The sequence below is a fragment of the Pristis pectinata genome, chromosome 10 (assembly GCF_009764475.1).
Source record: "Pristis pectinata isolate sPriPec2 chromosome 10, sPriPec2.1.pri, whole genome shotgun sequence".
Taxonomy (NCBI): Eukaryota; Metazoa; Chordata; class Chondrichthyes; order Rhinopristiformes; family Pristidae; genus Pristis; species Pristis pectinata.
The window spans coordinates 49684773-49712170 of NC_067414.1; the positions used below are offsets into that span (position 1 = coordinate 49684773).

The 27398-nt window shown below is 39.6% G+C and overlaps 1 protein-coding gene across 1 annotated transcript in view; it reads right to left on the reverse strand.

The window, feature by feature from the left end:
• Positions 1-27063, reverse strand: part of themis (thymocyte selection associated) — a 43086-nt gene extending 16023 nt beyond the window's left edge. Inside the window, exon 1 of the mRNA XM_052025065.1 lies at positions 26887-27063. Coding sequence (XP_051881025.1) covers positions 26887-26977 — 91 coding nt within the window. The 5' untranslated portion in view covers positions 26978-27063. The remainder of the gene's footprint in view (positions 1-26886) is intronic.
• Positions 27064-27398: the final 335 nt, after the last annotated feature.

Genomic DNA, 27398 nt, shown 5'->3' on the forward strand with positions numbered 1-27398 from the left:
GAACACAAATTTTACAGGGAATAATTATAAGATATCTTTATTAGTCACATGTACATCAAAACACACAGTGAAATGCATTTTTTGTGTAGAGTGTTCTGGGGCAGCCCACAAGTGTCGCCACGCTTCCAATGCCAACATAGCATGTCCACAACTTCCTAACCCGTACGTCTTTGGAATGTGGGAGGAAACCGGAGCACCTGGAGGAAACCCACGCAGACACGGGAAGAACATACAAACTCCTTACAGACAGTGGCCGGAATTGAACCCGGGTCGCTGGCGCTGTAATAGCATTTCGCTAACCACTTAAGTGAGATATTGGAACAAAGGCTTAAGCAAGGTCTTGAGATGATAGAGATACAGAGATAGAGGTTTGTGGATAGAATTTGAGAGTTGGGAGCTGGGTCACTACAATGATTACATTTAGGAAAGATGAAGAAGCCAGAATCAGAGGTAGGACTAGGTGGGGGTGTACAGAAATTGGGGTGGAAAGTGAGACTATATTGAAATTTTAAACCATAAGTGAGGATTCTAAGATTGAGACACTGCTTAATGAGGCTTTATTTAGGTCAATAGGATCAGAGCTGACAGGTGAACAGAACCTTTTGCAAGTTAGGAGAAAGGAAGCAGAGTTTTGTTTGACCTCACATTTACGGAGGATAAAATGAGTACACTGGTATAGGCGACCCTTGTGTTACAGCCATTTGGGTTACGGAAATTCACTCTTACAGAATTCACAGATCATGACCCAAAGTTTTGAAGTATGGAATAAAATTCGTTCTCACAGAATTTGTATGAAAAAAAAGGTAAATAAATCAACACAAAATGTATTTTTTTCAACTCACACTTCTAGATGCATGTGTAGATGATGCATCTGCATTACTGAAAATCATGATATGGACCACTTTCAAGGAACGCAACTCCCCTGTAACGCAGGGGTCGCCTGTGTCTGGTTTAACGTTTTCCCACAGAACACTAATTCATTATAAAGCTCTTGGTCCTGGAGTCCAAACATTCAGGGATAAATACCCCCCCCCCCCACTTTAAAAGGGCACCTGTTTGGACTGCATGTGGCTCTGCTGGAAACTTGGTGTGAACCCTTGCCCTCCTCAAGTACTCCGCAGTTGTGGAGTGAATCATGAAGGCAATCTGCAGAGGATACTGGTGAGGGTGGTTTCGATCAGGTCTGGATGAGTGGTGCAGCTGCTCAGCACTGAGATATGGTACTCAGGTCTACATCCTGGCCAGCGCAGTGAGTGTGGGCCAGCACAGGGACTGGCAGCATCTGTTCCATGTGTTGGCACACTGTCTAGTTCTTAGGGCTTGCCTCATCGTCTCTTCTTGGATGAGACAGAAGCTGTTGTCTTTCTCTCTTTTTGTTTTGCTGTAAGGCCCACCCGAGCCCAGAGGTTTGTCAACTGTAACAAGCTCAACAGATGTAACAATGGTGTGGGTGAAGACAACAGCAGCAGATGACATGAGACACAGTGGAGTCAGCCATTGTTACGTAGGTGGAAATTGGCAGTCTTAAGTGATGGCATAAATATATGGTCTGAAGCACATCCAGGGTTCAAATGTGACATGAAGGCTCCTTATAGTTCTAGTACAGTTTCTGACAGTTGCTAGGGAGAAGGACCAAAACTGATTTGCACAGCCAGCAAACCTTAAGTTGAAATGCATGCATCATTTCAATATTATAATTAATTTATACAGTATGCAACATGATTTGCTGTTTATTTAAATATTTGCATTTTCACCTATTTGATGTTAGAAGCAAGTGCATTTATAGGAGACAATGCATTTTTTTTAATTTTTGGTTTTCCAGCAGATTTTAGGTTTCTTCATTCATTGTTTAATTTTGTTTCTATTTTTCATTTCCTTTTTAGAATTGTAAAATACCAACTAAACCTATTGCAGCTCACCACCTGGTCTGACTCTAAACTCTGGCCACTATTGTATTCACTTATTGATAAGTAATTGCAAGATTTTCATCACCACCATTCGATCCAGAATTCCTAATTCATACTATTTGTCACTTAATCAAATATTGTTGCCCAATGATTATCGATGGTTCTCAATTTGCAATACTAATAATGCCTTACACATCCTGAAACAGGAAACACAAATTTGTAATATCATTGTGTAAATTAGTCTTTTGGAGCTTCAGAGGGTTAGGGTTTATCATGTCATCATAACCCTGCCATTATGGTGTAAGAATACTTCACCAAATCCAATTACCCAAAAAGAAAAGAGTGATTTTGGAACATTCTCTCTGACCTTGCGACGAGTTTCACTGCACTGGAGGTGAGTGTGCGTGTCTATGTGAGTAAGTGTGCGAGTGTGTGTGTGTTTGCGTGTGTGTCAGAGAGAGAGAGGGAGGGAGGGAGACAGAGGGGAGGGAGGGGTTGAGTGAGGGAGAGAGAGGGAGGGGGAGAGAGAGGGAGGGAGAGAATGAGAGGGAGGGAGAGAGGGGGAAGGGAGGGAGAGAGAGAAAGGGAGGGAGGGGAGAGAGAGAGAGGGGAGGGAGGGAGAGAATGAGAGGGAGAGAGGGGGAAGGGAGGGAGAGAGAGAAAGGGAGGGAGGGGAGAGAGAGAGGGGAGGGAGGGAGAGAGTGAGAGAGAGTGAGTCCAACATCAACAAAAGTTTCCAGAGTTTATGGTGCGGCTTGTTTGAAATAATTATGAATCATGTTGCACAAACTCAAACCTTTTGTGAATTTTATATTTAGCTGTAGATATTAGCTCTTCAATTACAGAGTGATAGTTCTGCAAAGAATTTTAATCTAGTCTCCAGGTTTTTCAGAGGGGCGGGGGTCACCACATTATGTTAATGAAGACACTGACTGAAGAAAGATTAATTAGGTGGCTACATGGATTTTGATTGATATTTTCTTTCCTCGCTGAGTTTTCTATGCATTGCAAATTATCTTTACTCCTTTTTGCTTCATTCATGTGACAAAAATTAGATGTGGATCCACACAAGATTGGGGTTTTGAACTAAATTATACAATTCTATCACAAAACCAGCACAGGTGAATGGCCTCATTAAGGGTTGAAAATGTCTATTTTTCACTAGGGATGGTCAAAAACTGCTGACCTTATGAGCAACACCCATTTCCTGGATGACACATAAAAAGCACAGCTTTACATATTGCTTTAAATACTTACAGATTAATTTGAAACAGAGGTGCACAGTTGCAGAATAACAAAATTATAACATGTGTCAAATTGGTTCTTGACAAAGGGATTTCATGTTGGAACAAGTTGGATAAGCTGAATGACATTTTTTCATTACTATATTCTTATTGATAAGTGCTCTTTTCAAAAGAATTATCTAATTTATTCATTAGCTTTTTCTTTTTACTACTACAGACCATCTATCATTATAAAAATTTCAATTACACCGCTTATCTTGGTTAATAATGCTGTTGGTTTGATCTCAAGTGCTCCTTTGATCTTCTGATGTAAACTACTGCCATCCAAAAATAAAGGAACTAATTTATATTCTGTGTATGCTTTTTCATTTTCATTTTCATGCTCTTTCTTTTAACTATTTCAGTATTAAATTCCTCAGTTAAGCACATGCCATTTTTCACCATACACCAGCTTATTAAATTGTAATGTTAATTATTGCCAAATATAATTAAAGGAATATGGTGAATTAGGTTTTATTCTGTAAAACAAAATCCCAAATCCCAATATTTTGTATCCGTGATTCCAGTAGATTTAGACTTTAATTTCACAGAATCTTTGCTTAATTTTTCAACTTGAAATTCAAACAATGAAAAAAATCAGAAAATATGACCACGCATCACAGACCATTTTCATTTGTCTCCCCACTTACGTGCTCCGCTCTTTATTGGGTCATAAATCTGTGCTTTTTAAATTGTTTTACAAAGTACAAGCCACCCCCAGGTAATGAACAGGTTCTGTTTTTACATACATCCATAAGTTGATTTTGTCCATTAAGCAGGAAAATACACAAATCATACCTCCACAGTATTGTAATGAATGGCATCAAAAGCAGTTACTGAAAGTGAAGAGAGTGCGGAAATTATTTCTGCCATTCGTAGGAATGAACAGTACGCATGTTGGACTTTTGAATTTATTAATACTATAGGAGCTCTTTTGTATGTAGGCGGTGTTCATAAGTTGGGTGTTTGCAACCTGGGGATGGCCTGTATACATTTTATGCAGTTGGTCAAAGTTTAACCCATAAAGTTTCTGTAAAGCATGAAGTCACATTTGAGTATCTTTTCTTTAGTTATGACCTTCTAACCTCTTCTTTGGTTACATTCAAGAAATTCCTCAGACCCATCCCATCTACCCTACTTATTTTAAATACATACAAGTCTCTTCTCCCACAGAAATTCTGGAATGAGAAAATGACTGCAAATTTCCAACAGAGTGTTTTGCAACTTTGTTACTCCAAAGAACTGAAACTCCATCCACATTATTGTCCTATTTACACACGAGACCCATGGGTTAGTTGACTTACAAAACCACCGGAACAATTATAAAACCCACATAAAACTGCTGTAAGGAGATGAAGTGCAGCTTTAAAACATACAGTTCCATCTTCACTTTTGCAAAGACAATAAGAAAAGAAAGAAGCTCAGAGCTCATTCCCTTGACTTTGTTAACTTCATCATATGTCTGTGCGATACTATCCATTACCAAACAGGTAGTTGAAGTTGATGGTAAATTTTGCCCAATGAATCTAATATCCAAGGTTTTCTGGAAGAGACTGAAACCAGGAACCTTATACCCTTAATAGTTGGTGCCGCCAAGCCACTCAGAAATATCAACTCATACATCCCACATGAATCAGTGAAAATAATAGTGATCTCTGACAGCAAAGTAAGATGGAGGGAACTTTTGCTTTTCTTCAGTACCCAGCCCAAGAACCCAAGTACCCCTCTTAATGGAATCATTCCTCATGGTGTGTGCTCTGGTTAAGAGTGGCCTTTAATGAAATGTCTTGCTTTACGAAAATCCAATGATTTTAACAGCAATTACTTACCTAATCCTATCAATTTCTCCTTCCACTCGAATAGGGCTGATATCCCTACTTCCTTCACTTTGGCTCTTCCATGTCTCCCTCCTTGGCTCTATCCTCTTAAAAGACAACGATGGCAACAAGGAGGTCACCACTGCTGTAGAAATCCTCACCAATGACCCCCTTACTCACTTCAGGAGAAGACCATGGAATTAATGTGAGATACTCAGCTCCTGGAGGTAGACATAGAGTAAACCACCAGCAACTAGTTAGTGACTGATTCCATATGTGGTCACACTGGCCTCCTTGTGAATCATACATAGCCCTAACTTTCCACTGCTTTACCGAGTCCATAATCCCAAAAAGTTCTGCTCACCCATTCTTAGCTTTTATTGTCCTTTCTTGTAAATGCATCAAAGTAAACAGGGAAAGAAGAGAAAGGCAAACATTGCTGATAAAGATGATTGTGAGAAAGAGGATGAGCACCCACTCTGGAGAGCCTTACAACAGTATCTATCAGAACAGCAGCATATTTCAGGCTAATCCCCCACACCCCCAATATAAGCACCACATCAGTAGAATGAAGAGAGAGCCACTTTAGCCTTCTATAAAGCACAAGGAGTCTCCTACCGACCAAGACTCTGACACTCAGTGGCAACTTGAATTAACAAAGGAATAGATGAAATAAAGGTCCATGTAGGCATATGGAAAAAGTAGTTTTGAAGAAGTTTAGGTTGATTGTAAACAATGTGAAGCTCAGCATAACATCACTCAAGGAATCATTAGTAGGTTCACAGAGCAAACTAATATGCTACTTTTGTAGCATGGCATTTTGAGGGTGTGTCCCTTTACTTTAGAGTAACGGGAAAGAGGTTAGTCTGTGGTGTCATGTTTGTGGTGTAGATGGGAACTTTTGGACTGGGGGGAAAGACGGCTCTCAATTTGCACACAACAAGATCCAACAAATATTCATGTAATTAATGGCCAACTAATGTTTTAATAATGTTGGTTGAGGGATAAGTTGGTAAAGACACTGGATAAATTCCCCTGATCCTCTTTGATGGACACCATTGGATCTGATTGTCCACCTGAATGGGTAAAAAGGCTCCAGTCTGACATTTCTCTTCTAGAAATAAAAATAAAAAATGGTGGAAACATTCAGCAGGTCAGGCAGCATCTATGGAAAGAGAAACAGAGTTAATGTTTTATGTTGGAAACCATTCATTAGAACTGGGAAAAAGTTGGCTGAAAGTTGTGGAGAGGATGGGAAGGGTTGGATAGGGGAAAGGGAGTATGATAGGATGGGGTCAGGATTTCAGAGGGGATTCCAATATTTATGGAAATGTCAGTTTAACAGATTACTAAGAGCAGTTGGAGAAGGATAAAACAAACAAAGGGACATGTGAAAGCTGCAAAATGCACATCAGAGCTGCTGCTGAACCTCAAATGAAAAGGATGCTGGAAACATCCCGTACATCAGGGAGTGGAGGGAGAAGAACTGGATTTAGAGTCACAGAGTAGGGAAACAGGCCCTTTGGCCCAACTGGTCCATGCCGACGAAGATTCCCATCTAAGCTAGTCCCACTTGCCCGTATTTGGCCCATATCCCTCTAAACCTTTCCTATCTATGTACCTGTCCAAGTACCATTTAAATGTTGTTAATATACCTGCCTCATGACTTCCTCTGGAGCTCATTCCATACACTCACCACCCTCTGGGTGAAAAAGTTGCCCCTCAGTCTCCTCTCTCACCTAAACCTATGCCCTCTAGTTCTTGATTCCCCAACCCTAGAAAAAAGACTGTGCACGCTCACCCTATCTATGCCCTTCATAATTTTATACACCTCTATAAGATCACCGTTCATTCTCCTGTGCTCCAATGGAAAATGTCCCAACCTGCTCAACCTCTCTCCATAACTCAGTCCCTTGAGTCCTGGCAACATCTTCATAAATCTCCTCTGCACTCTTTCAAGCTTAATGGTATCTTTCCTATAGCAGGGTGACCAAATCGGAACACAATATTCCAAATGTAGCCTCACCAGCATCTTGTACAACTGCAACATGACATCCCAATTTCTATACTCAGTGGCTTGACTGATAAAGGCCAGCGTGCCAAAAGCCTTTGTCACCACCCTGTCTACCTGCAATGCCATGTTCAAGGAACCATGTAATTGGACTCCGAGGTCCCTGTGTTCTACAACACTCCCCAGGGCCCTACTGTTCACTGTGAAAGTCCTACCCTCATTTGTCTTCCCAAAATGCAACACCTCACACTTACCTAAATTAAACTCCATTTGCCATTTCTTGGCCCACTTACCCAGCTGACCAAGATCACTCTGTAAATCCTGATAACCATCTTCACTGTCAACGACACACCTACTTTAGTGCCTTCTGCAAACTTACTGATCATGCCTTGTGCATTCTCATCCAAATCATTGATGTAGATAATAAATAGCGATGGGCCTAGCACTGAGTCCTGGAGAACACCATTAGTCATGGGCCTCCAGGCCAAAAAACAACCTTCCTGCTTCCTACCATCAAGCCAATTGTGCTTCCAATCAGCTCGGTCTCCCTGGATCCCATGCAATTTAACTTTCCATAGCAGCCTACCACGTGGAACCTTATCAAAGGCCTTACTGAAGTCCATATAGACAAGTCTCAGCATGAAACTGTTTATTTCCCTCCATTGATGCTGCCTGACCTGCTGAGTTCCACCAGCACTTTTTGTGTATTGCTCCAGATTCCAACATCTGCAGAATTGTTTGTGTCTCCATACAGACCATATCTACCACCCTGCCTTCATCGACTTCTTGATTACTTCTTCAAAAAAACTCAATCAAATTTGTGAGACATAATCTCCCACGCACAAAGCCATGCTGACCATCCCTAATCAACCCATCTTTCCAAATGCTTGTATATCTTATCCCTCGGAATCCTTTCTAGTAACTTACCTACCACAGATGTTAGGCTTGCTGGTCTATAGTTCCCAGGTTTTTCTTTGCAGTCCTTCTTAAAAATAAAGCCAATAAATAAAGGCACTTAATATCAGGGATGGATCACCTTGCAGGAGAACTGGCTGGTGCTGATACAAACAGAAAAAGCACATTACCGGAATTATTGAATGTGTTATTGAGTCTCTCTGACCTGCATTTCATACCTTTAACATGTCCATTTGTTTGTTTTCGCTCTTTAGAATCACCTTGGCAACCCTGCCTTCATCCTATCAGAGATATTGCCTTTGTCCTTTGCCCACTCTCCCTGCATTCTCTCTCCACTTCTAATAAAGGGTCTTTGACCTGAAAAGTTAGCTATTTTTTTCTTTTCACAGAGGTTTCCAGCATTTTCTGGTTTCATTTCAGATTTTCAGTACCTGCAGCTTTTTGATTTTCATTTCCTTTTCTGAAGACCGTGCAACAGCGCTCGTGTTAGACTGACATTTCAGCCTGGGCCATGTGCTCAGGTTTCTGCATTGAGGCTTAAAGCCACAAAGTTCCAACTCTGAAGTAAAGCTGCTTATGCTGTGATAAGACCAACATCTGAACTACTTGAGGTTAAGAACACAAAGTGAGGAGCTGTGCAACTAGACCCACATACTAATAGATGTTAATACATCACACTGGAGCAATACATTATCAATAGGAAAGATTTGTTAACAGCGTCATCAAAACAGCCTCCTACACCAATGGATAAAACATTTTTTTTCTTGCAGCTTTTTCCAGAATTACTAAAAATGATGCCTGTGCATGTACCATCTTTCCTGCATATGGATTACTGTTTCCAGCATTTAGAATAAATGGGCTTCGAGTGTGTCTTTTTCTGCATATTTTGTTGTCCTTTACTTTTTTTGTTCTCCCTTCAATTTTGTCCTCCTTAATTTCTCTGCTTAGATATTTATCCATATGAAGCAAATGCTTAGACTACATTAAAAACATCTGCCAATTTTCCTTACAACATAGGTGGAGGCCATTCAGCCCATCAAATCTATGCTAGTTCTCAAAATAATCCCATCAATCCCAACCCCCCCCATATTTCTCTGAAGCATATTCTCTCTCAATGCCCACGAATTCTGCCCTGATTCTCCAACCACCTCCTGCACTCAGAGTAATTTACAGTAGCCAATGAATCTACCAACCAGAAAGTATGTTTCTGTAATCCATTTAGCAATGCCATGTGAAATGTAACGGCTAAAAGATTTCTACAAATGTAACACTTGATGAACACTTGATGCAAACAGTTATGAATTTCAGAAACCTTGTGCCTTTATTTAGTAAAGACCACTTGACAGTAGTATGTTTCATCAACAAAACTGAAGCTGATTTTGTAACAACACTAAGCTTTCAGGAAATTCCATAAATATTATAATGACTGAGCTAAAAGAAATATCAATTGCAATCCCTTTACATCCAAACCACAAAACTAAATTAGTAGTATGGATTTTTACATTAAATGCATTTAAAAGCAATAATGAACAAAATATTTAAATCAATGTATTGAGTTAAATACAGGAGACCCCTGAGTTATGGCCATTGGGGCAATAGAAAATTTCCTTACCAAATTCACAAATCAATACCCAAAAATTTGAGATACGGAATAAAATTCGCTCTCATGAAATTTACATGAAAAAAAATAAATAAGCAAGATTTTTTTTCAACTTGTGTTACTTAACACAGATGCTGCCGCTTCGCATTACAGAAAATCATCATACCAACATTTTCTAGGAATACAATCCCATCCTGCCCACCCCCACCCCCCTCACAATTACACAGTTGTCACCTGTAATGCAATGCTGACTGCACAATGCAAGGACCATTGTTCCAGATGATCTGTTAGTGGCTACACCTTAATGAGCTAATGATACCTTATACTGCAAGGTGAGCTCATCCACATCATTTAAGAACTCTCTTGGCACAGAACAAGTGGTTGGGGGGGGGAGGGGCTTGCACTGTATAGGTGGCTGATTTTGGGAATTCATTAACAACAGTTTGCAGTTGGATTCAAGTGCTGAGTTCCTTGGTTCCCTTGTTGAATTTTGCCTAAGAAAAGCAGAAACCCATGCCAAACACTCCAGTGTAACACAGTACAGGAGAGGAGGCCACAGATTTTATAGCGTTTTCTAATTTATTTTAAAATAAAATTAAAAATGAACAAAACAACAACATGCACTTATGAAGTAATTAGTATCCCAAGGAATTTCTCAGAAGCATTATTAAATCAAACTTAGGAATTATTAGAGCAGATGGGCATAAGCTCGGTCAGAGTAGGAAGTTGGGCTATCAGCTTCAGTGCACAGTCCAAAGAATATTTTGAAAAGCTCTAAAGCAGGAGGGGTAGGTGTCCAGCATTCTTTGATAATTACAACAATAGTTATATCTGTTAAAGCTCACAGTGCCAGGTTTCAGGAACCTGACTAACTGATATTTGGCTGACATTAAGCCACCTTGTTCCAGTCTGTACCAGCAACACACACAATTCAGTTTTTTTTAATTGAATAATGCATTCCTGATTTTGTGATACATACTTATGGTATATATGTGTTTTCTAAGACTGCTGAGATTTTTATTTCTGGGCAAGATGGCCAGTTATCATTACTTGATTATGCTGCTGTGTGTAGTGGGAGTATTTAAATTTTTGACAGCTTTTCCAATGCAGGATACAAGGAAAAACTTATTAAATATTAAACATGCAATTGTTAAATAACTTACTTTGAAGTCTTGGACCACTGGCAAGGAGGACCAAGATGGGTGGAGAACCAGTCTCTGCCGCATTGACATGATGGGTATGTAGTCCCACATACAATCTACCCCACACGCACATTTATTCTACATGGACACAAACACTCAGGTCACAGAATATATTTTTCTCTCAGCCTATTCTTCAGCAAGCCCTTCTTCCACTAGTCTCCCCTCCCCGACCCCTTCCTCAGTGGCCTTCCCTTCCTCCCCCCCTTAACACAATTCTCTCTTTTCCCCATTCTCCCTCATTCTGACCCTCCCACACTCTCCCGTTCCCTAACCCACCATCTCCATCCCCCACTCCCTCTCTCCATCCCATTAACTTCCCTTTCCCACTGCCTCCCTCTCCTTCTCCATTCCCTTCCACTTTTCATTACCCTTTCTTTCAACTCTTCACCCTTGCCTTTACCCAATTCCTCTCCGTCCTGCTCTTCATTCTCTGCTCCAGCCTCCCTCATTTCCCCAAATCTCCACTCTCCCTTGTCTTCCCCAGCTCTCCACCCTTCTTCACCTCTGACACCTCATTTCTCCACCATCCTTCCCCATCCAACTGCATCTTCCCTCTTTACCCACTCTCCATTCTCACTCTCTTGTCCATCTTCTCTCACCTCCCTGTCCCCACTTCCCATAAGCTCCCTCCGCCTCTCCCATCCTCCCCTTCTCTCATTCAGCACTTCTGTCTTTCAGCCATTGTCACCCAACTTATTTCCCTCCCAAAAATTCACCCTTCTGCTTCACCCAGCCCCACACCTAACCTTGACTCTGCACCATGGGAGCATGTGGAGACCAAACACAAACAGCAGAAGGAGCACATATCATATGTAACAAACCACCCACTGACCATTTTAGCATTGCCTGCCCCACCAGTGATGATCCTGCATGGGACTTCCCAGCCACCTCAGAACCCAGAGAACTGGGGTAGAAGGAAGCCATCCTCAACTCTGAGGAATGCCCCTGAAGAAGGAGAATTATGCACTTTTTTTCTCTTTAGACCTCCAGTTACAGCATCACTGATGTATCTAACTCAGGTACTTAAACAGAAGCAACAGGGTTTGTGTGTTTAACAGGATTTTTATGTTCTACACTTCATGCTTTCATAATTAAATATATAAGGTGCATTAAAACAAATTGCTGAGAAAGATCATTCAAGCAGGTTGCTTTGCAGTAACATTACTTTCTTCTTTTGGGAGAAAGAAAACCCCATAATAAAGCAACACCATTTTAAAACACTGCACAGTTAATTTTCCAAATGCATCTCCAAGGGCAAAGTCACAACTATCCAGTTTCATCAAAGGGTGAATCACAGTACAATTTTTGTAAACCCTGGTGTTTGACTGAACAGAATTAATGTAAATCATATGAAACAAGGGAAATGTCCTATCTACCATTTCCCTCATCTCAAATCTGAGCCACTGTGTTGGGTAGAAGCACACCTAAAACATGCTTAGAAACATGGGGAGTTCTGGATCTACAAATAGATCCAGGGCAGTGCCTGCACAAGCCTATCCCTTGGCAGCAAACAGTGCTGGTGATGATACAAGACACACTAAGGAATACCTCAACCTCTTCCTTAATGACACAGAGTCTAACTTTGTAAACCATCCTACTATCTACAAGGCTTGATTCAAGAATGTGATGGAATACTCTTCACTTGCCTGAACAAGTGCAGTTTCAACACCACTCAAGAAGCTCAGCACCATACTCCTCGTTCTCCTTGGAATGCAGGAGAATGAGGGGCGGCCTTATAGAAATGTTTAAAATTACGAGAGGCGTAGATAAGATGGATGATAACAGTCTTTTCCCCAGGGTAGGGGAGTCCAAAACAATGGACCATAGGTTTAGGGTGAGAGAGGAAAGATTTAAAAGGGACCTGAGGGGAAATATTTTCACGCAGAGGGTGGTGACTATATGGAACGAGCTGCCAGAGGAAGTGGTTGAGGCGGATACAATAGTATCATTTAAGAAGCACTTGGATAGGTACATGCAGGGGCTAGGCTTAGAGGGATATGGGCCGAATGTGGGAAATTGGGACTAGCTGGGTGGGCACCATGGTCGGCATGGACTGGTTGGGCCGAAGAGTCTGTATCTGTGCTGTATTGTTCTATGATTCTATGATCATACAGGACATAGCAGCCGATCCACAACCTGTTACTCACTCCACCACCAACGTACAATAGCAGCAGTTTATACCGTCTACAGGATGCACTGCAGCAACTCACCAAGACTCCTTAGACAGTACCTTCCAAACCCACAACCTTTACCAGCTAGAAAGACAAGGGCAACAAAAGCAATGGAACACCACCACCTGGAAGTTGTCATCATGTCACACACCTTCCTGACTTGGAATTGAATCACCGTTCCTTTACCATCATTGGATCAAGACCCTCCCCAACAGCATCGTGGGTATACCCGCACCCCAAGGTCTGCAGCAGTTCGAGAAGGCAGCTCACCACTGCCTTCTCAAGGGCAAATGGGGATGGTCAATTAAATGCTAGCTCAGCCTGCGAAGCCCACATCCCTTGAGTGAATAAACAAAAATGTGGAAAATAAAAGGTTACTCAGGTCAATTAAAAATATGTTGTTCCTGTTGTTTTGTCAGGGTTCATAAGATTACTGAAGGTTATTCTGTTAAAGTAGTTTTGTCTTTCTGTCACAAATTCTCAATGTGCCTACCAATATATGTAAGACAGAATGTTCATAAAACCCAAAGAAATTGGATAATTTGGACCAAGCGTGTTGCCAGCCTCATTATTTCCAGATAAGCTACTATATTAATAGTCCTGCCATAACAGATGAATTTTTTGAGAGAGCCTTTTGGACACCGTCCCCAGCATACTTGTATCAAAGATTTCCTGTTTCTGGCTCACTCCTGACTCTGAAGTGATTTTGTCTCACAACTTGTCGTGACAGGATCCATTGACGGTGTCAACTGAAGAAGATGCCCCTGCAGCCACAATGTTTTCTTACACCTCTCTCACATATTGTGGTTGCTGCTGAAACTTACTCGCGCCTCGGGGATGAAGGACTATAAAAGTAAAGGGGTATGAGAAGGAACGGCAAGAGGGCAGTACTGTTCATGGCATCGCCATCAGCTGACAGACAGGTGACAGGAGTCACTCCTCTGGGGTGAATAGCCTTGTGTCTCAAATGTGGACACCCAGACTGTTGGCACTGTTCATAGTGGGAGTACTTAGCAGAAGTTCCCCGAGGTGAAGGTTCTTGTGCACAAAGGCAAGACCCCAGCACAATGAGAGCAAATGCAATTGCTCAACCTGCTGGAGCCAGTTGCACAATAAACATAATTTGGCAATGTGGCAGAAAAGAGGATATGCTCTCTGGGGCCCATCCCTGAATGTCTGCTTGATAGAGAAAAAGTGGAAAACAGTGGTTGGGACCATTGAAAGGATTGGTGGGCAAGCAAAGGACAAAGAAGAGGATGCTGGCCCTGTGCTATGCACGCTTGAGGTTTGTTAAACTCAAAAAAGGAAGCAGAGCTCAGGGTTTAGAGGGGAAGTTAACTAAGGCTAAGAAAGTAAGTGTGTCGTGTGTAGTGGTCATGAGTGAGAGCAGTGTTTACAAGAATGTCAGCAGCAATGATGATGGAACAATTGTCTGGCATAATTTAGAGCCAAAGGCATGAGCAATGAAAGCAGGGTGACAACCTGCCAGTGGATCACTCTGGGGACCAGAGTCAGAGGAAGGACTTGAGGGCAAAGCCACCATAGTAAAGAGAGGCAGACAGTGCTGGATAGCTGGAGCTGTTCCTAGAGATCAAAGGAAGGATTAGAGGGACAGAGGCAGAGGATACAGTTGACCACCTCTGACCATTCACCCCAGCAGAAAAATAGTTAATTTAAAATGAATTATAAAAGTCTTGTAACTAAGGAAATTAATTTCCCAAGGAAATCCAACACATTTTTCTTTTCGGTAAACCAAGACTCCTGGTGCCGCTGATGAATCCCAGGAAAGTGACTGTGACAACATTACACATGTCCTTAACCACTGCTTCCAAATGTCGATACTTGTTAGATTTCTCTAAGAGTGTGGTGCCAAGCAATCCTGAGTTATCCTCAAATCTCATAGAGATATTGACAACCACTGCCAGATCATTGTTAATAAAGATAGTATCTGAGACGCAGGCATGCTGGGGACCCATAATGGCCACCACTCAGAAGGAATGAAGTAGGTGTAGCTGAATAAAAGGAACAAAAACTCAAGGCTCCCCAATCCAGGCAGTATTCATGAAAATGTTAAAAAGGTTCTCACCAGGACCCATCCAAACACCTGGGAAAGGGCATTCCAGAAGGAATGAAACACATCAAGGTGGTGGTGCTTAATGACTCCAGCGGGCAAAGTAAGAGGTGTTTGTAAAAAAAAAAGTAAGGTTGTTTTATCTGCAGTAAGCCAGGGCATGTGGCCAAGATTGTCACAGAGCAAAAGACAGAGGACGGCAGAGGAAAGGAAGACCACGGAGGAATGTATGAACAATGGAAAGCTGGAAAACCTAAACAACAGACAGCAGTAGCAGCAGTAAAACTCCAGCTGAATACATTGAGCGTGTCGGCGATCTCATCCATATACCAGGAGGGATATCTTATCAAAACTTGAAAAGTTGATCTGACTTACACAAAGAATATTTAAAATGAAAACTGACACTGAAACTATTGATGTGATAAAAAGAATTTACACTCATTTTGGATAAAAGTTGGTTTGAATGTTTACCTGGGCATTCCTTGTCTGAAATTAGGTCTTTAGAAAGTATCTGTTACTTGTGGGCAGTATCAATTATTATTCTGTTCAAAGCTGAAAGCTGTTTATCTGTTTATAATCTTGTCTTTATTGATGAGAGTGTCCTTTCCTGTAAAGTTTTTTTTAATCTTCATGCCATGTTTTTGATTTTTTAACTGATTTAAATGGTGTGAATACTTCATGGGCTTGCAACTTCAGATGCTTCTCAAAAGTTGGCAAACTTGTGAATTCCTAAATCGTCATATGAATCAAAGTTTCTAAGTTGTATGAAGATGTGTTAATTTTTAAAGTCTGTATATCAGTTTTGGAAGGAATTTTGATCTGAAGACTAAAAATTAAAATTTTAATTGCAAATATTGGCACGTTTTCTTTTAACCAACTGAATTCTTGACCACTGTGGGGAATTGGAGATAAGATTTAGCCTTGAAGACAAAATTCAGAGTAAAAGCATCAGAAATAGAAATAAGGTGTTTCAATTTGGATGCAAATAAGAAGTGGCTTTGTTTCATGCAGTCTGAATTAAGATGTGTAATATTGTTTGGTATTATTTCAAACATTTAGTAATGAGCAGTTTAATTCAACTACAGCAGGTAGTAGAGCTGGCTTTCAAATCAACACCCACACTTGCAGTCAGAGTATTGTCGAGGAAGAAAGAACTATAAACTTGATAAGCTAATAAAAAGTGAGAATAGATTCAGAATCTTTTCCTTAAGTTGCAAGTCAAAGAGCTTATTTTATATTTTAAGAACAAATCTCTTCAAAAACTTGCCACTCTTTCAAAAGAGTTCATTAGCTGTGCAAGGTTTCATCCCTTTTATTTTTCTTATACAAGAACGTGAAGGTTTTGTTAACATGACAACTTATTTAGTTCCAGAGCAACGCTGGAGGAACTTGAGTTCCTCTCCAGCGTGTTGTGTGTTGCGCCAGATTCCAGCATCTGCAGTCAATTGTGTCTCTTATTTAGTTCCAGATTTATTTAGTCTTTTCAGTTACCCAAAAGCAGTCAAAGATGCCTGAAGAGAGATATTGTTATTTACTGGGTTTGCACATTCTCTCTCTCCATCTTTCTTTCTTCATGTCTTCTCTCTTCACTTCCACTATCATCTTGTATAATTCTTACTAATATTGTGAGTTATGCATGAGTCTCCAAAGCCAGAGGTTAGATTCCCACATATTAAAAACTGATAATTATGAATTTTGAATTGGCATTTTAGGAAATAGTTTGGGAAGAATTCAGATGTACTATCAAACACCAACTTCCTAAATGAAGATATTTCCTTTCATTACACTAATAAGAATATTAGTTATAGATTCACATTATCTAGTTGATTTTGGATTCTTAGAATATACTTTGCCTGAGTTTTAAAGTCAAAAGCAGCATAAAGGAATGAATTTGTTGTGATCACGTGCACAATGCATAGGCTGAGGTGTTACCTGTGTGGATGAGGCTGAAAGGAAGCTAACTCTTTCCAATGACAGCTCTTCAACTTGTTTCATTTTAAATGGATACTCTTCTGACAGTGACAAATTAAACCCCTGGGCTTTTTAGCAGAGTCACAATGGATTCTGGTCTTTTTAAACAGATGACAATGACTTTTGAGCTGCAGAAGGTCCAGTAGCTCATGAATTTAAGAACTCGTTTCCAATCATTAGATACCTCATAGTGACAATTTGAACTTAAGCCTTTGCCTGTCAGAGGCTGAGCTTGGGTTATTTGTTATTTGCCAGAACAAAATACACAAAGAGAATGTTACTTTTAATCTAGAGAATGATCAAGTCTTGATCACAAAAAAGAGAAAGGTGCATTCTGCTGCACACAATGAATAATGTTCTAATTGGGGAAACAAATCTGAACTTTAACAAAACCTATCAATCCAATGATTGTGTTTGTTTTTAGAAATGGAAAAAATGGACAATATATCAGGACATATCAAGACATTACTGCGATTTAAATAACTGTGTTTGTAACTTAATATTTTGAAGGTGTTATGGAAATATTGTATTGAAATTTATCCAGAGCTCCTAAATAAGTTTAGTAAATAGTGAAGTTACTCTACCAAATGGAAAGTTTTCCAAAATAGCTTTTGAATGAGATTAGATTAATTCAATATAGTTCACCAAACGATAAGATTTAAATCAGGGAAGGTGCAATTAGGAATGAAAAATTAATTATTTTCTCTTGGAGAAATTTATGTCCTTTTCTATGAACATTTTAAGCAAATTGTATTTGCTAATCTGATCACTGTCTGAAACATGGCAAAATCTCCAAACACATTGTATTCTTTTGAAAATCGCTGAGAAGTCAAAAACTAGTTTGCATTAGATGAGACTCTTGACAGAACATTGGTATACCACAGTGTACGTGCAAATGTGATTTGTTGCAATTAAGGCAACGTGCCTGTGAAAATGCATGGTGAATTTGCACTGAAGAATGGTTCTCAGACTTGTTCAGTTGCATATTGTTGAATGGTTATTGTGGTTCAGGAGAAAGAGATATACCTGTTTAAATCATCAAGGCACCAACACATATTGTGAAGAGAAATTAATTTTGAAACAATCCAGACAAAAGTTAAAACTCATAGATATCATTGAGTCAAGTAATAGATTGAATTTGGACAGGGACTGTTGAAGGCTAGGGAGAGGTAATATTTTGCAATGATCGGAATGGATATGCTTAAAAAGCTGAGCTAAAAGATCTTTTACATCCACGCTTGCATTGGGGAATTGTGATTTTCTTCATCTGCATATATGTTTTTGCAATTATCTGAGAAATTAAGGAAGCAAGCACGTGACCTAGAAATTGCTAATCCGCTTGTATTTGCTCCTACCAGAAATTAATGACTCTGTATGGTGTGCTATTGATAATTATGTCCACTTCTAGGAAAAGGGAACCAACATAACATTTATAGTGTTCGATTCCATCACTCCTACTTCAAACCAACTTGGACAATACTGGGATATCCAGATCTCCGGGAGAAGGAAGAGAAATCTAATGGGTTTCTGTTAATGGATGGTCCTGCTCGTTAAGTAGTACTTACCTGCATCAGATATAATCTGTCCAGAAGCTAACAAGAAGGATTGGTACTGAAAATTAAAAGGTATTATGTTAAAGCCATTTGGTCAAGGTTAATCTAGTTACTGCAGTTCATTCTGTTGAATTTCTTTTGTCTCCCTGTCAGAAATTGTCAGTTTGTTTATAGGTATGTGTAGTATAGAATGTGCATAAAACACAAAGCCTTTGGACAAAATGGGATGAGGGTATTGCTGGCATCGTCCATTGCCAATAAGCCACTGTGTTAATATTTCTGCTTTAACCAATGATTTTTTTTCAGGAAGACATTAGTGCACTCTCCTCTGTATGCTTGTAACCAGGATTTCCGGTTTCCACCTCACTCCTGACGAATGTGGTTTTATCCTGCAACTCTACCTTGCAGGTTATCAGGAGTTATCAAGAATTCCCAGCTTTCTTGTTGATGCATATTTGGGACCAGTCCTTTGGGCATCACCCCTCTGTAGGCCCAACTAATATTCAGGCTGGGAATAAGGCGGAAAGCCTGGAACGTCTTTTCTGAATAGTTTTGCCATGCTTGAGGAAAACCAATAAAGAGTGGAGATCTGCTGAAAACAGATCTGATTCTGTTTTCCTAATCTTTACACTGAATAAATGAAAGGTCCAGAAAATCAGAGAAGATTGTTAGGAAATGGAATACTGCTGACAGGAAAATAAATTTTATTCTCTGAATTAAAGAGCAACAATTAAAGAGTGTTATCACAATGCAAATATTTTCTGTTATTCTATTTTATTATTAGTAGCTCAAATTCCATCACTACAAGGTCTCTTTAATTCTCTACTCTGCCTAATCATTTACCAATTAATGCGCCAAGTTAAACTGGTGAAACAAACTTTCAGATGAGGAGCCAATTCTTTAGAAGACTGATAACTTTGTTCACATGTCTTCTATATGGAAACTAAGGTTAAAACAATTTTCAATTCTTACTAGATTGAACGATGTCCTAGGTTAAGAAGTACTCAGTGTGAAATAGACTTGCCTGGTTCATCAAATAATCTCGAGGTACATTTTAAACCAAATAACAACTGAGTTAAAAAGAAGAATTTTGTGTATGCACTGGTTGATGTTAAGGTTGGTCATTATTTGCACTTCTATTGTTCAAAGCTGGATCAATTCAACCTATCTTTAAAATCTTTATGTTAACAATATGCTAAAATGTTATTAGGTGTCATTATGCTTGGACTCAAATGTCTTTGATATCTACTATTTCACATGATTCCTAAGACCTTAAAAAGGTTATTCTTCTTGGGCAGTCCCTCAGGATTGAGGAGGAATTGTTTCTGCTTTCTGAGTTGGCTAATAATGCCAATGAATGGGAATAGGAGGTGCTTGACAGTCAAAGTGAATGGGCAGCTTGATTTATACTGGAGCTGTGCAATCCTGATGAATAGATGAGGTTCCCAATGCTGATCTTACTGGTTCTTCTCCATCTTGTGCAGGTCCTGGGCCAGGGGTTTCCACAAGTCTATGAGGAGGTTGTGCTTTTTCAAGGAACATTCTCGATTTTTTCCTCTATCCACCTGGTAATATCTTGTTGTGACAAAGCTCAGGTCAGAACACATGTTTAAGGAGTCTGGTGTCTGAGGTACAAACATCTCATCCCACCCAGTGGAGCCGACTGAATGTAATTTGGACCTCAATGTCGGGGATATTGGCCACTGACTTTGTCCGCTTATCCTGCCAATAGACTTGGAGGATTTTGTGGAGGCACCATTCATTGGTGGTACCTCTCCAGTGCTCTGAGGTAGTCAATGTCTCAGTAGTGTACAAGAACATGCAGGATCATTGCTATCTATTAGACCATGACTTTTGTATCAGGCTTGAAGTCTTCAATCACTCGTTTCCTCAGATGGACATTTGACATGCTGACACATTAAAGGCACACATAGAATTTTATCTATGTCTGCCTTTATTGAGAGGTGGCTCCTGACATATGGAGAGTCGTCAATATTTTCCATGATCTCGTCATCGACCTGCATCATTAGAGGATATTGTTGTGCCTGAGAGGATCTTTATTTTGCAGGTGTTAAGTGCATGTGCTCTGTATGCTTCAACCAATAGAATGTTGACAACCTGAACCTCAGCCCAGGGACATCATCTGTGGACCACAGCTCTATTATTGACATGTGGTGTCCCTGATTCTGGAGTGGAGGCAATGTAGGTTGAACAGTTTTCCACCGCTATTGGAGATTAGCTCCATTGCCACAGCCATCACTTCAAATGGCAAAGGAGCAACTTCTACACAAATAGCTGCACATCACAATTTGACAATCTTTCTTCCTACTGTAATTTTTTTTATAATCAATTGCTTTCAAATTCCATTAATACAAGATGTACAGTACGTACAAGGACCATAATCATTCTATATAAATTACAGGTCAGTCATAACACATCACGAAAACGTAGCATAGAAAGGAAGATAGGTGTGGATCAAGGAGACCAACGGACTCTTCCAGAACACTAATGCAACCACCTAATGAAAGTCAGTCCACTTCTCAGGCTGCTTTTTAACCAACTCGAGTGCCCCAGCCACAGATACACATTGCAGAATTTATTTCTAATTATTGATTGTCATTTAGGTAAATAAATGGCTTCAGGCTAAAATTCATTTTATATGAAAATATGTAATGAAATATGGATTATTTTGTAACCAGAGAAAGACAATACAATGAGAACAATTTGTCTATCACAGAGATATTTAACCAATAAAGTGTTAAACGAGAAGGATTTCAGGAAATGTAACCTTATTGTACATAAATGATTACAGGAGGGTGATTACAATCTAGTTGCTCCATTCTAACCCACACTCCTCCTCCTTCTCAACACAACTGTTTTATAAATTTCCAATGATTTTATAACTTCATAATTAATAGTCAATAGAAAAGAATTTATGCCATGTTGCACTGTTTTTATTTACGAATGGAATTTATTTGAAATCTACAAAACTAGCATTAATGACTGAGAGATCTTGGTATAAACTGAGTTTACATTAACTTGTGCTACCTTTAAAAATATCACACAAGAATTCAGCATCATCCACAAAACTGGCCATGCCTTCAGATCCTGTAAACTACATTGTTTCTCTAGAATTAGGGATCACTGTTTAAAAAACGTTGTTGCCCATTTAAGACACAACCGAGTAATTTTTTTCTCTCTCAGAGGACTCTAAGTTTTTGGAACTCCCTCAAAGGGCAGTAGAAGCAGAATTGTTGAATATTAAGGCAAAGGTAGAAAGTTTCTTGATAAGAAATGTGTGAAAGGTTACTGGGAATAGGTGTGAATGCAGGGTTGAAGTTATAATCAGATCAACCATGATGTTCTTGAATGCCACAGCAGTCTCAAGGTGTAAGTTTACTCCTGCACCTAATTTGTATGTTCATATACTTTTGTTACTTACATCAGTTTATACAGTTCAGAGGAGGCTATTGGAAAAACCTTGTGAGAATCTATGTGTAGGCTCCTTAATAAACTACTTTATATTACCACAGAAACAAATATAGGATCTTTTCCAATTCAATCTTCTGTGATTGGTTTCTAAAACCCCACAGATTGGGCTGTTCACTTAAAATTTTATATTTGGTGATATGGAAAAGAGTTTCAGCAGAAAGTTGAACAAAACCACTCTAGCAACACCTTCTCACCCCAAACTCCACCAAAAAAAAGTAATGCAGCACAATTAAGGCTTAAAATGGTACCCTGGGCCTGTACATTAAGCTGATAGTCAGTTATGTTCATTAAGTGAAGTGCTGCACTGTTACAATCTAACGATGACTGATCCAGACCCTTGCTACTAAAGCACGCTGCACCATCGTATCCAAAAATAAAAAAAACTGCAGTTGCTAGAAATCTGGAAAAAGACAAAAAATTGTTGGAAACTCTCAAGCAGGTCAGGCAGCATCTGTGGAAGGTAAAAAGAGTTAATGTTTCAGGTTGAAGACCCTTCATCACACAAAGGCTCTTCAACCGCAAACATTAGCTCTGTTTCTCCCCACAGATGCTTCCTGACCTATTGAGCTTTCCCAGAATTTTCTGTTTTTGTTTCAATACCATTACATTCCTCTAGGTTAATTAATAACTACAAATAATCAATTACGATTAAAAAATTACCTTCATCGTAACTGTTCAGTAATTTTAACTATTCTCCTGTTCTAACTCCACTGACTTGTGCTCGTTGCAATTGCACAGTGGGTCAATGCACCTCCAAGACCACCAGTAATGACAAACTCTGTTTGTTCCTTTATAATAACTATCAATAGGGTATTTGACTGTTCTCCTACGTGCTGAGCAAGGGTTATCTGAGAAGTGGGATGCCAAAATTTGCGAAGGGTAGAAGAGCATCTTCTGCATACATAGATAATTCTCAGGTTTATGTGAATGACGGCACTAAGTCTAGCCACATTATTTAAAGTACAATTAGGTTTTACTGCAATGTAAGTGTTTGTTTTGTCAAAAATCTTGAGAGACCGGAGCCCCATGTGTCCCATGTCCAACATTCCAAACACTGTTTCTTGACACCTAGCCCCTAACTTCCCAATCCTGCTTCTGGCATCTATACAACTGAGTCCAAACCTAACTTCATTTGATGCTTACATATTTTATCTAATGCAAAGCTCACTAACGATCAGTCATAAACTGGACTGAAAGTGATTTTCCTTTCATCCCAAGTGTGGGATGGTGTAGGTAGGTGGATGGAAAATATTGTTTATTTTCTTTTTTTTTTGCTAATTCAGCTCCAATGTATATGTTGTAGCAAGATTCACAGTGGATTTATGTCTCCTAGGAACCGGGCTGACATAATGAAAACTGAAAATGGCAGCTTGAGTCAGATTTGTGAAGAAGCTAATATACCTATGCCTAAGTGAACTAAAACCAAGATAAATCTTAACTATTTCTGAAACGATGCCCATTATACAGTCATTATTTTCCATTAGAAATCAGTAATTGCCCACATTAACACACTGTACTTCCCATGCAGTTGGCAGAAGAAACATCAAAATGTTATATTTTCCTCTGATACGACATGTTATGTCACAAATTTATTTGAAGCTCACAGGCAAAACAGAGCAATCAATAGCGTTACAAGAAGGGTTCATGACACAAAGCCAGAACTCAGCTAAGGTTATTAAGGACAATCGTGCTTCCATAAGGGGAAATATTGTAGGGGTCCAGCAGATAGCTAGAGGACTCCAGTGCTGAAGATCGCCACTTAGAATAGTACAAAACATTAGAGCCAAAAGAAATAGGAAACTATTCAATACAGAAAAAAGTCAGCAAAAGTCAAATGCCAGACACTGGCAGTTTCTGACTAGAGGGAATTTAAGTGCAATGTTATATACAGTAATAATGTTCAAAGTATGAAAGTATTTAAAAGGTGACATCTACTGAACAGCTATTACAGTAGGAAATTTAGAAACAGTAAACTATATTCAGAAGAGGAATAAAAATAACTAAAGCAGCAGATGAGTACTTGTATAAATATGGACAAATTGCAGATATTAAGTTTGGTTTTTGAAAATTGAAATTTGTAGGGTGTACGTATCTGCTTGAAGAGATTATTCTAGAGTATCTGCCAGAAGAGTCTATTCTAGAGTATCTGTTGAATTGTCTCTGGATGTTAAGTTGAAGCGTCTTTGTTTAAACAGCGTAGCTTTGAAAAATTAAAAGATTTCCTGTCAAATGAACTTGCACCCCAAGCAGGAAGTTTCACCACTGAATGCGGGGAACTTGGGTGGAACAAAATATTCCACATCATTGCTGAGCCCCACATTCCAATTGCCAATATACACTCTGAATGCCTACAACTTTGCACTGGATCACCTGTGGGTAATCAAACTGGATTTTTGTAGTGTCATGTTGCATTTTTTTTGGAGAAGTACAATTACCATCAAACACCAGCACATTTTGAAAATCTTTATCCATTTTTATTATTATTATTATTTACAAATTATGGTGTTCCATTTCTTGAGACTATCCTTCCCTCCGTTGCGGAACGGAATCTGTCCTCTGTTACTTCTCCATGCAATAAGGCCAATGGGAGGAATACAGCAAAGCAGGAACCATTATTAGTTATTCCTCAGCAGGAGGATCTGTAATTTTTAATTGTATGTATTTACTTCTGTAGGATGACACAATGTGGCTCTTCCCTACAGAAGCAAATGGTAACACAAAATTCGTTGCACGTGTTACTGTTACTTCAATTTACATCAAAGTACTTGCTCATATTTGAGAGTTGAAAAGAAGATGTTGGAGCCAAATCTCTAAAGAAGTTAATTATATAGCTATTTGAAACTGAGCTGTAAAAATAATTTTAGCAATATTGACTATATTTTTATATAATTTTCAGTGAGGAATCAGTGATTATGGTGCCATATCAATTGGCCAAACAGCAAATATACCAGCAGTTTCATCTTCAACTGTATAAATACTTTAGATAGTTTTACAATTTTTTTTAGTAGCTACTTTCCTACCACCTTAAAACTCGGCTTACGTGACATCAGCCGCAGAAAACACAAGTACATATATCATCTTGAGACAAAAGAAAATGGCCAGTTGAGCATTTTACTTTCACGTAAACTATCAAAAGGTAAAGGAATAGAATTTAAATATTTTGAGTCAGATAGATAAATAAATGCATAAAAGTAAAACAGTTATGTGCGTGTGTGTTTCGAAAAGACATTTTATTTTCTCATGATATTTTCAAGTCAGCGCGTTAAGTCAGGAGAAACTTGAAATTAAGTCTAATAGAAGACATTTCTGGAGGCAGTAAGATATCTTGGCAATTTATTTTACTTTAACCTTTCTTTAGTTAGCATTTCCCATCTCATTTGTGTTCATTTTTTCCCCCAAATATCGACGTTGATGGGAAGAAATTCACTGTGTTAATATAGAACCTTTCATGACTTCCATGCCCTCAAAATGTTAGAAACCAATGAAGAATTTTACAATGTAGGAAATACAATAGCCAATTTGTGCACAGTACTTTCCACAAACAACAATGACCAGATAGTGTCTGTCTTTTAGGGAGGTTGCTTGAGGCATAAGTTCTGGCAAGGATACAAAACAAAACTTTGCTCACTCTTTTTGAAATAGTGTCTGGTAGTCAGGTGAGAAAGTAGACAGGTGTGTGATTTGGTCTAAGCAGATACAGATAACAACTGACCTACAGCTGTCCATGAGTTTCAGCGGTAGACAGCAGGATAAGCATTAGGTGCTCATCAATACTGTTTCAGAGTCCTGAAGATTTTTATTTCTATCCATTCAAGAATATTCCAAACGCTGAGTAAGCAATGAAAAAACCTCAAAATTTAAACAAAAGAAATAATTATTGCAACTATAAACCAGAACAGATTTTACAAAACAAGAAGCTACTGAAAATGACTAAACACTGAAAATGAAATAGCAAAACAAACTGTAGACACACCAGACAAGGTTAAGATAAGAGTAGAGCGCTCTTGACAGACTTGTGTTACTTCAAGATCCCATTATTTCCTTAACGCGAGACAATTCCGGTAAATAAAAAGCAATTGTTCCTCTGTAGCCCCCCCCCCCCCCCCCCCCCCACTCCCCACACCGACAGTTTTTTTTAAGTTACAGGTCTCTATATTTAACATGAAGTATTGGAGAATTGGCGAACAAAGCGCAGTGGAACGGCGGGGACCAAGCTGCACAACACCACAGGATATCCAGTGCGCTGAAATTCCAAGGAACAACAGATAAGATCAAAGAGAAATTTTAAGGATATCTCGGTTCTCGTGCTAATTCCACTCTCCGTCAAACGATTCTCCGAGTTGGCTTCCTTTTTTTAAACTTTTCACTAGATTGTTTTAAATAAATCCCTATATCAACCCCTTTAGAAAGGCCGCGCTGCAGTAAACTCCCGCTGATCGCAGGTAAACTAAACTGCATTTAAACTAAAACAAAACTAAAAACTGCATTTAAACAATGCAAGAAGTGTGACCTCAATACAAGTGCCAACCAGGCAACATTGTGCAGCGGAAGTTTTGTGTACCTAAGGTTTCATTCGCACCGAATGCATGTTAATTTCAATATAAACACACGTTGAAGAACTGATAAGAAAATATTAAATTACGTGAATTGAGGCTAAACTGTCCTTAGTTTTAATCTATCTGAGATATGTTTAACTTTTCTAAATGTACTGCACTGTTAGAACTCTGTGCATTGAAAACTTTCATTCCTGCCAGTCTGTCCAACACGGCGGAATATAAATTGCAGATAACAAATGGCGCAGGAAATAAAATAAATAGAATTAGAAACATCCATGGAAGGGATTTTTAGTTCGGTGGATTCAGCGAACCCGCAGTTCTAAAGTCTAACCTTTACCTTCGGAGTAAATTCCACAGAGAATCTGCAGAACCCTCGGGAGGGTGGTGGGATCCAGAGAGTCGATGAAGTTCTCCAGGGTAAGCGCCATCCCCGGGCGATTATCCTTGAGCCGCGGATGCGTCCAAAGAAACTGCAGCTGGTGCGGCGAGCGCAGCTCTCGCTCTTTACCGCCCTCGGTGTCTCAGCTCCGCCCCTCCACTCCAGACAGGGCAACCCTACCACAGACTTCCAGTCTTCCCCATGCACCCCACAGTGGCTGTCTCCACCCATAACCTGTGGGTTTAACACCACCACCCCCCTTGTCTCTCCACCCATAACCTGCTCCATGTCTCCACCCCCCCCAATACCTACACATTGGACACAGTCAAATCCACCCCCACCCCATCCGGCCCCACTCGCCCATTCTCCCCAATCCACCGAAGCAAGTCACTGACCACCTAAACTATTCTCTTTCCAGTAGCTGGTTGCCTGCTAACCCTCTCTCCACTTCCCTGCTCATACAATCAGTC